This window comes from Antechinus flavipes, chromosome 2 (assembly GCF_016432865.1).
Source record: "Antechinus flavipes isolate AdamAnt ecotype Samford, QLD, Australia chromosome 2, AdamAnt_v2, whole genome shotgun sequence".
NCBI lineage: Eukaryota > Metazoa > Chordata > Mammalia > Dasyuromorphia > Dasyuridae > Antechinus > Antechinus flavipes.
This window is the reverse complement of record NC_067399.1, coordinates 254,044,119-254,054,682: the sequence shown is the minus strand read 5'-3', so window position 1 is coordinate 254,054,682 and position 10,564 is coordinate 254,044,119. Positions and strand designations below refer to the sequence as shown.

General features: G+C 34.4%; 1 protein-coding gene across 1 annotated transcript in view; it reads right to left on the bottom strand.

Moving 5' to 3' along the window:
* Positions 1 to 10,564, bottom strand: part of COL9A3 (collagen type IX alpha 3 chain) — a 55,757-nt gene that overhangs the window by 1,238 nt on the left and 43,955 nt on the right. The window contains exons 27-31 of the mRNA XM_051976717.1: positions 9,335 to 9,367; positions 7,465 to 7,611; positions 7,150 to 7,204; positions 6,051 to 6,233; positions 338 to 415 (exon numbers count right to left, since the gene is read on the bottom strand). Coding sequence (XP_051832677.1) covers positions 338 to 415; positions 6,051 to 6,233; positions 7,150 to 7,204; positions 7,465 to 7,611; positions 9,335 to 9,367 — 496 coding nt within the window. The remainder of the gene's footprint in view (positions 1 to 337; positions 416 to 6,050; positions 6,234 to 7,149; positions 7,205 to 7,464; positions 7,612 to 9,334; positions 9,368 to 10,564) is intronic.

Genomic DNA, 10,564 nt, shown 5'->3' with positions numbered 1-10,564 from the left:
AGGTAAAAAGGAATTTACACTTATATATATAGGAGGAAGATTTTTGGTAAGGAACAAATAATTAAAATAGATAATTGTTTCATACTATTTAAAATGATTATTAAAGTCTTTAATAAGATTATTTTCATCAACCTTTTCAAGGAAGTTGGTTAAGATTTTAATTTAGGAATCATTTTATTTTTGCCTTGAAGAATTCTACCTATGCTTTGCCGAAGACAATATTTTTCTCATAAAAAACTAAATTTCAAACAAATGTTTCATTTAAATATTCTGTCAGCAAACTAAATTGCTGGCAATACAGCCACAGCCTGTATAAAGATGCACAGTGTTGTCATACCTTGAGGTCCTTGATCTCCATCAGGCCCATCAATGCCTATGCCATTAGCTCCTTTGTCTCCTCTGTCACCCTGATTACCTGTATTGAAGGAAGCACTGTCATTTCTAACAAGATCCCAATGAATTTGAAAATTTTCTAGTATCATATTATTATAATACCAATTACAGTTAAAACATAAGTGTTTAATACTATCTTGAGTTTTTGTTTTTACAATATGTCCAATTTTGATAGCATTTTATGTTTGTTATTACTTAGAAAGTCTTCTTATGCCTCGTTGTAGTGTGAACATGACTCTGGGTTGACTGAAACTTATACCAATGAAGCATAAGGTCTGGCTGATCCTCCCAAGCTGGAAATGCATCAGCCTTATTAAGAGCAGAGAGACTTCTCAGAAGTAGTTTGATTACCAGATGATCATTTTTTCCTGACCAAAGCAACTCATGAAGATATATAGACCATAATCCCTACACATCACAGTAGATAAGTGAAGGAATACCCTCTGATGAAATCACAGATTTCTTTTTAAGAATTTAAATATTTAAACAAGGTTACAAACAACTTCACTTATAGGAATAATTGTGGAATCCTACAAAATAGGATATCTGTTTAGTGTGGTTTTAAGACATGGTACCTAATTGAAAATTCAGTGAAATGAGGAATTCTATAAATAACTCACTTTTGTAAAAAGACATTTTCATAAATCAAAGTTCTTTGGTTTTTGTGATGGCGTTTTTGGGTAGAGGTATTTAGTAGATAAAAGAATATATACGGGGGCAGCTGGGTGGTACAGTGGTTAGAGCACCAGCACTGAAGTCAGGAGGACCTGAGTTCAAATCTGGCCTGACACTTAACACTTCCTAGCTGTGTGACCTTGGGCAAGTCACTTAATCCCAATTGCCTCAGCAAAAAAAAAAAAAATACACACACACACACACACACGTGAAGTAAAATCTGAAGCATGGAGAACAAGGAAGTTTGGAGATTTCACCAGAGGGATTAACTGCCTTGAAAGTGTACTTCTTCAGTTCAAGCATTTATTATGGTATCTGGTACTGTGCTATAATAGCTATTATTTCTAGAGCACTTACCATATGCCAGACACTCTGCTAAATGCTATACAATGATCTCATTTGTTTACAACAACCTTGGAAGGTATTTATCCCCATTTTACATATGAGAAAACAGATGAGATATACTCAGAAAACTGTCTTTACCAGGGGCCACATAGCTAATAATTATTTGAGGGAAAACAAACTCAGATCATCCTGAGTCCAAGCTCAGCAATATATTCATTGTGGATACAAAGAAAAAAAATTCCTGCCCTCAAAAGAGCTTACATTCTTGTGAGAAGAAAACATGCATAATAATACAAAATAGATGGAAGTTACCTCAGAAGGGAAGACTCTAGTATTTGGAAGAACTGAAAAAGAAATCCTGGAGGAGGAAGCACTTGAGCTGAGTCTTAAAGGGAGCCAGATTCCAATCATCTTGAGGTTAGGAGGGAAAATAATCCTCATGGGAGTAGTGCAAAGGCACAGAGATGGAAAACAGAGCTTTGTGCCTAACAGAAAGTAGCCCGGTGTTACAGGGACCATGGAGTGTGTAAGGAGCAATATGTTAAAAGCCTAGAAAGATAGAGATCAGGTTGTAAAGAAATTTAAATGCCAAACAAAAGTTTATACGGAGTGTCCCAAAAGTCTTAGTCCCAATTTTAAAGAATATATTAGTTTTATTGATTTTTAATAAGCTTAGCTCTGCACTGAATTTTAGGATACCTTATATTTAATTTAATCCCAGATTCAAGGTGGGGAAGAAAGAAGAGAGGGGCAGACACCACAAGAATTTTACTGGTTGGGGAAAAGTCATATTGGTTAAAACAACACTTCAGAAAAATCATTTTGGCAGCTGCATGCAAAACGGAATGGAGTGGGGAAACACATAAAGTAGGAGTCCAATTTAAAAAGTTGTTGCAAATCTAGACAAAAGATAGTAAATACCTAAACTAAGGTAGTGATTATTGGTGGAGAGAAGGTTGCAAGAAATGTTACATGAGAAAGAAATTAAAACTTGGCAACAGATTGGATATGTAATGTGAAGTTGAAAAAAAGAGATGACCATGACACTGAGGTGAATCTGGATGATTGATTGGAAGGATAGAGATACCACCTTAATAGTAACAAGGAAATTTGAAAGAGGGTTGGGTTTGGGGCAAAAGATGAGGTCTATTTTGAAAATGTTGGTTTTAAGATACTTATGGGACTTTCAATTCTAAATACCCAATTGGCAGTTGGTGGTGTGGGTTTGTAGCTCAAGAGAGAAACTAGGACTGAATAAATAGCTCTAAGAGTCATCTCCAAAATGATTATTAAATCCACAGGATCTGATAAAATCAAGTGAAAATGACAGAAGGAGAAGAGACTATTTCTCAGATAGTCTTAAAAGAGCCATAGTGATATAAAGATCCAACCAAAAGATTACTGAAAAATAGTTGTGGAGAAACAAGAAAACAATCTTGAAAACAGAGAATAGAGTTTCCAGAAAAAGATGGTCAACTGTGCTGCAGAGAGATCGGAAAAGAAAAAGCTTTAAGAAAAAGTCATTTAAAGGTCTTAGATTGTGACCTCTTGGAGAGAAGAATGTCAGAATATTGAGGTTAGGAGACATTGCAGAGAATTGAAAATAGGGTGAGAAAAGAGGTCATTAAAATACTCAAGGTAGAATCTTTTTATTTTGTGTTTTTTTGTCTTTTGTTTTAATTCTAGCTTTTTATATACAAAACATATGTATGGGTAATTTTTCAACATTACCCTTGCAAAAACTTCTGTTCCCAACTTTTCCCCCTCCCTCTCTCCATTCCCTCCCCTAGTTGGCAGGTAGTCCCATACATGTTAAATATGTTAAAGTATATGTTAAATACAATACATGTATACATATTTACACAGTTATTCAAGGTAAAGTCTTTCTGAAAAAAGGAGAGATACAAGATATCTGGCAGGCATAGGAGGATCCACTGAAAGTTTCTTTTAGTGATGAAGGAGACAGGCACATTTGAGACAGCAGAGAATAAACAAGGAGTTGATGAAGGACTAAATTAGAGTGGGGATGATGGTTGGGGCAATCTGCCAGAGAAGATGCAAAACGGATGGGATCAAGGGCACATGTCAAGGGCTTCACTGCAGCAAGTAGAAAGGTACCTCCTCATGACTGGATTGAAGAAAACAAGTGAGGTATAATGTCAAAGGGTGTGAGAACAAAGATAACAATGAAAATCTCTCTGGTGGTCGTACCCCTTACACACTTTATATACTCTGATTCAATAGCAGATTCAAACAAAAAATTCCACCTCCTCACTGTGCATTTTCACTGTCCTCTATGCCTGAAATTCTTTCCATTTTTATCTTCACCTCCTAGTTTCCCTAGCTTCAAGTCTCTACTAAAGTTAGAACTACAAAAAGCCTTTCCTGAGCTTTCCCTTTATTGATCATTCACAATTTATTATATATGTGTATATAATATTTGGTTGGTTTTGTGTTGTCTCTCCCATCAGAAAATAAGTCCTTGTGCTTAGCTTCATGCCTGCTATGTACCGGGCACTTAATACTAGTTGATTGAATTATATCAAAATGTAGTTAATCAATATTTTGGCTGATAGCTCTAATAATGCATAAGACTCAGAAACTCATTGTCAAAATAATAATAAAAAAAAAAAAAACAAAGAAGCTGGACTTTGTGTAATTGACGAAATGAATTGCTTAGTATTGTTTGCCCCCTAGTGTTGGCATTTCTAAATCACTATTACTTAAAGGAAATTCTAAAATAGCTTTAAAATATACTACAATCTTAAATTTTTTTTTTTAATGTTAAAGCAAAAAAAGTGAGGGAAATTTTTTGGAAAGTAATTCTGTATTTTCTAAAACAAACTTTTACCTTTAAAAATATTACCTAAATATTTTGATAATAAATCAGAGTTATAAATCACAGTTATACTGCCTAGAATCATATTGTTAAAAGAAAAAGCCCTTTAAATTAGCTGTTCCCTTAGTTTAAATATACAACTGACTTTGCAGTGATAAAATGAGGTAAATGTTAAAGACCATTTTAAAATGGAGAATTTAAAAATTCCAACAGTTCAAATTATTTTGCATTGTTATATTTTTCCTATGTTAAGATCTATATTCAGGATGTTTCTGCTAAGAAAAAGGATCCCTAAATCATATTCTCTGGACTACAGTTGTAGTAGTCAGTATTAGTTTATTTTCCTATTCCTGAACTTACATTAAAACACACACACACACACACACACACACACACACAAAGTATCATTCAAGGGCTAAGTTCAGATGTTATCACAGATACTTACTAAATGTGTATACCTGGGAAAATTACTTAACTTTTGTCTTCTTCAGTTTCCTAAAGTGTAAAATAGGGATAATTATAGCCTCTTTCTCCTAGGTTTGGTGTAAGGATCAAGTGAGATAATATTTATAACTCATTTAACACAGTGCTTAGCACCCAATAGGATCTAAATAAATGCTATCATCATTATTATTATTACTTATATCCTATTTTCATGTTTTGTTTGTTTGAATTAAAATTTCCTTTACTTATCACAAACCTGTATTTGGAAACCTGTGTGTGTTAGGAAATCCAATATCATTTCTTAATGCAGTTTACATGTAAATTTTCTAGTTTTAACTTTATCTGACAAGGACCTGGGTTTATTTCAGAGTCATATAATGATAATTGTAACTAGTACTAAAACTAATCAGTGATTGATTTTCAAAATAGATAATAGGGTCTATATATCAGTATAGAGAATTCTCAGGGAAGGAAATTCCTTCTATTAATGCAGATTGGCACCTTCTCTTCATGTCTCAGCTGCTTAGCTAGAGTCCTGAAAAATTAAGTGACCATGACCAGGTTCACATGATATGTGTTAGAGGCAAGACCAAAACCCAGAATGTCTGTCTTTAAAACTGTTTCTCTACCCTTTGTGCCATGCTGCTTCTGGTTTCTAAAATACATTCATATTGGAATTCAAAGACTTTTAATTGTTCTTCCCTGTATTGTGGAACTTTATCCTTGTTTTGTTGATTAATACATCTTTTCTATTTTCCTCCAGAAGATTTTCCTACAAAATATTATTATTATGTGGTGTTACAATTATTTATTTTCCCCCCAGTGCTTAAGATGATATAAAATTTGTTGCTCTTAGGAGGAAATAGAAAAGAAAATAAGAATTGGTTTCTTCCCGCAAGGAATTTATAAACTAAATGGCAAGTATTTCTCAATTTTCTGCACATGTTAAATTAGTTCTATAAGTACTTGAGCTAACTCTTGAAAGAAGTAGGTCAGTGGAGTTAGATAAAGAAGGCACTTCAGGCAGGGGAGCCTTCAGAGTAAAGGTCAAAAATCAGGCACATGACTGTTTTGGTTTGACTAGAGTTATTCCAAACCACTAATTTACAAGAAATCATGATTTCTTCATGTTTTTCATCTCTTCTAACACACTTTTGGTTTCCTTATTTATGAATCCATTCAGGATTCATAAACTCCTAGCACCTTTATCTGGGAATATCTAGGGTTCAGGAAGTGAGCTAAATGAAATATAAAGTAGTCTGTAGCGATTTGGTGCAATTCTGATTTGAGGAAAGCAGATAAAGTTGAGAAAGTTCACAGTAGAGTTCACAGTATCAGTAGAACTATAACTCACCTCTGGGTCCTGGATCTCCTAATTCTCCAGTTGGACCTCGATATCCAGGTGGCCCACGAGCACCAGGATGGCCAATAGATCCTGCTGGACCTGGAGGGCCTGGAGGACCAGCTGGACCAGGTCGGCCAATTGATCCAGGAGTTAGAGGCTTCCTTAAGTTAGCAGCTAACTGTGCAATTTGTTCTTTTTCCAGGGTGGGAAAGGCAGGGTAGAAAACAGGAGAGAAGAGTCAATTTTTGTTAGGTACACCATATGGAAGAGAATTCGTGTATGTATTATCACAGATATCTTTAGAAAAACCATTAAAACCTCGAGTAGTTTTTAAAAAGCCAGAATAAGCATTATATTAAGAATTGTTTCCTTTAGAAGGAAATGTTTTATATTCTTTCTTTGAATCATGTAGCCAAAACTAGTTTCCTTCTATGAATAGCATGAACATCTTTCAGTATAATTAAGTGACAGGGCTTAAAAAAACCTTTTACTGATCACCTAATTCATTCCCAGATAAATTCTGTCAGCTCCACATGTGAGATATTATTATCTTAAACAATCCATTTAAATTCAACTAAAACAACTGGCAATTGCAGCAAATGAAATTAATTTTCTACTGTTTCTTTTACATCAGAACCTGAGTATTTTCTGAGGTCTACCATTGAAACATTATAACTAATTACCCTCCTAACAACCACATTTCTATCTTCTCCAATCACTATGGTAACAATAGCAATCATGATGGTGGTAATAATGACATACCACCTTATCTTTATTTAAAAGTTTCAAAACATTGCATTTACACTATCTCATCTAATAAATACAATATCCTGAGGTAAGAAGGAACATGGAAGAACATAGTTCTCCCCCACCTTCCCTTACCCATCTTTCCATCCTTGATCCTACCAGCAGCGCTGGGAAAGTTATCTTCCTTTCACTCCTCTAAGTTACCCGCTTCTACATAAGAAGAAGCAGGAGGATGGGGAGTGAGGTTTTCTTGATACACAATTATTCTGTATTTCGTTAAATAGATGAAGAGATCAAAAAGAAAGATGAATTACAGATGAAAATCTATGCTTTTTATAATTGTCCTGATCCTGGTACTCACCATTAATCATTCCTCCACATAGTTCCCTTATATGTTGTTCACTGGCCTCTTTACCCTGAAATCATCAAAAAAAATTTTTTAAGCAAATCAAATCACAGTTAACTTTTTGGTATCCAGGGCAAAATTCAACTGGATCAATAGCATTTTGTCGTTGCAAAAGGACCCTGATGTGGGGGGCGGGGAGGGGGATGTATTTAATCCTACTGCTTGTTCATCACAGATCCAGTCCCCAATCCCTGTACCCATTTATAAATTCAGTGAACATTCAGACTCCAATATGTACCTATTTTTAAAAAGGGTGAAAAGAATACTTACAGGAACCCCAGGTTTTCCAGTAATTCCGGGGACACCTTGTACTCCCTGGAATCCTGCTGGACCAGGATGTCCTGGGAGCCCTTGAACACCAGTAGTACCATTAGGACCCTGAATACCTTTAGGGCCCAGCTCACCTCTACTACCTGACTAAAAACAAAAAACAAGAGGAAAAAGTTCAGAATTTGAATATACAAACGATTCCTTACTGTTTGCATACCTGTTTGTAAAAAAGTCCTTTGCAAGCTGTTTGCAAATGCTTTTCTGATTATCAAACAAAAGCTTAGAAAATGTCTTTCATATGAGTCATTCATAGGAATTTACAAGTGCTTTGCAGCTAATGCCCATAAAACATGCTTTCTAATTACCAGTAGTTGTTGTCATCATGGATGCTGACAATTGTTTGCTGAGCATATACCATGTGCTTCATATTCTAAACCTCATGATAATACAATTCTTTTGTTTTTTAATTTTAAACTTTAAAATTTTTATTTAATGCTTTTCCTCAGTTACATTTAAAACTATTTTTTAACATTTCTTTTAAAAACTTCTGATTTCCAGATTTTCTCCCTTATCTCCAACCCCAACCCCCATTAAGAAACCACATGTGAAGTTGTACAAAACATTTCCATAAAAGCCATATTGTAAAAAAAAAAAAAAAAACAGATCTTCCACTCTTTAAAAAAAAAAAAGCCCTTAAGAAAAACATACATATATATTTTTAAAGAGTATATTTCAATCTGTATTCAGACACTAACAGTTCCTTCTCTGGGTATGGATAGAATTTTTTATCATAACTTCTTCAGAGAAGTTGTGGATTACTGTACCACTGAGAACAGCAGAGTCATTTACAACTGATCATCCTAAAACATTACTATTACTTTGTGTACAGTACATTTCACTTTGCTTGAGTTTATGGAGGACTTTCCAGGTTTTTTCTGAGAATCTGAAGAATTCTGAGAGAATCCTGCTCATCATTTCCCATGGAACATTATTTTATCAAATTTTATCAAATGTTTTATCAAAATCACATACCATAATTTATTCAGCTATTCCTCCCCCCAAATATTGCTCTTTCAACCATCATTTGCAAATAACTTATAGATTGAATGAGGTCTTGCTTCAATGAGAAATTTGCTTCAAAATTCTTTTTACAATTACTATTGCTATTTCCCCTTCCTTATTTTATTTTCTCTCTCCTTTCATCCTGTCCATCCTCAAAAGTATTCTGCTGCTAACTACTCTCTCTCCCAAGATGCCCTCTCTTTTATCATCCTCCCCCCTCCCATTTCCCCATTTCTCTCCTACAAGGTAGGACAGATTTCTATACATTGAGTGTGTATGTTATTTCCTCTTTGAGCCAATTCAGATGAGAGTAAGGTTCATTCACTCATCCTCTCCTTCCCCTTTTCCCTTCTACTGAAAATTTTTATTTTTAATTCCAAATTCTTTCTCTCCTTCTACCCTTCCTGTTGAGGGCAAGAAATATGACACATATTATAATTATGAATATATGACAAAGTTTAAATCAGTCAATGGTCTAATCCCAATCACTCCCATTTCCCTAAATTATTTTCTATTTGGCTTTGCTTACTCTGGATTGGTTTATATTCAAGCAGTCACTTAACTCCTGCATGCAGGAACCATAAATTCCTGTCCATAGGAGAATTAATCAAAAGGTAGGTAGGTGGTTAAGTGCAATCTCTCCCTGCCCCCAGATCCACCCTTAAAAAGAAAGAAAAAAGAATCATCATAAAAGGAATATAATAGAATCCTTGGAGATGGTCCTTATACAATCAGATATGAAGTTCCCCAGATGATAGACATATCTGTTCTGAGAATTTCCAAGTTCAAATTTTTGACAATCACTTACCTCTCCTTTCTGTCCAACAGGACCATTAGGACCCTGCAGGAAGATATTTTTTTTTTTTAAAAGTGTTAAAAGGTAAAGGGAGGAAGGAAAAAAGTTAACATTTAAAAGTTTGTCTTTTTTTTAATTAAAAGTCACCAATTCATCAATTTAGTAGAAGCATATGAACCTTGGTATAGGCATATTGCTTTTAAAAACTACATTTAAGTGATGCTTTTGTTTTGATATTCCAGTCATTTCACAACATGAGCATAGTCTTAAAAGTAACACTGGACTTGCTGGCACTTTAAGACTGCATAGTTTTGGAACTTATTCCTATCTCTGACTATAGAGATAATTTAGGAATCAAATTAATAGTAGATTCCTTACAACATTAGGGAATGAAAAAGGCATAACTTATTTGAGATAGCCTATTCTTCATGTGTAAACTATCAATTTTAATATTAATACAGTTCAGCAAAGTTTCTTAACTTACAATGATTCTCTCACTAGTCTTCTTTTTCTCTGCCCTCAGCAGCCAAGGGGGATTCAAGCTCAAATCCTCAACTCTAGTCGATAATCTTTATGTTTCTAATTCATTAGTAATTACAACTATAGAGTTTGGACCCACAAACTTGAAAATTCATTGTATTATGAGGAGGTTACAATGAGTGCATGATGAAGGTAAAAAAATGTTTCTATTTCACCCAAAGACAGGAAATTTAATTAAAGTTTTAGAAACACCAATTACTTTAAAGCTGGATACAATTTCTAAAATCCAAACTTTGTTAACTTTGGGAGAATTGATCTGAATCATTGTCATGGCCAAAAACTGATCAGTTGAATTCTTATTGGCTCTCTGATAGCCAGTATGGATTATGTACCTTTTACTCTTCAGAATGACCCTACGAAGTATGTGCAAGAAATATTTCTTTTTATTTCACGGAACACTATGCCAGAATTTATGGATTTTTGCCTATAGCAAGAGAGTCCTTTTACAACTAAAACTTCTTGCACGAGTTGTCTTAGCTAAGATCATTGACTCCTCTACAAATGACATATAGTTATTTCTATAGCGAAAAGAAATACATAGCCGATCTTAGGCACTTCACTTTGGAAAAATCTATACCATCAGAGAAACATTATTTTAGTGTTTCCATCATTTACTAAAGCACTTCTATTAAGTGCTTGATCATAATGTGGCTCTTAAAGGCAACATTTGTCATGCAAGAATGGGTTACACCAGGTCTTAAC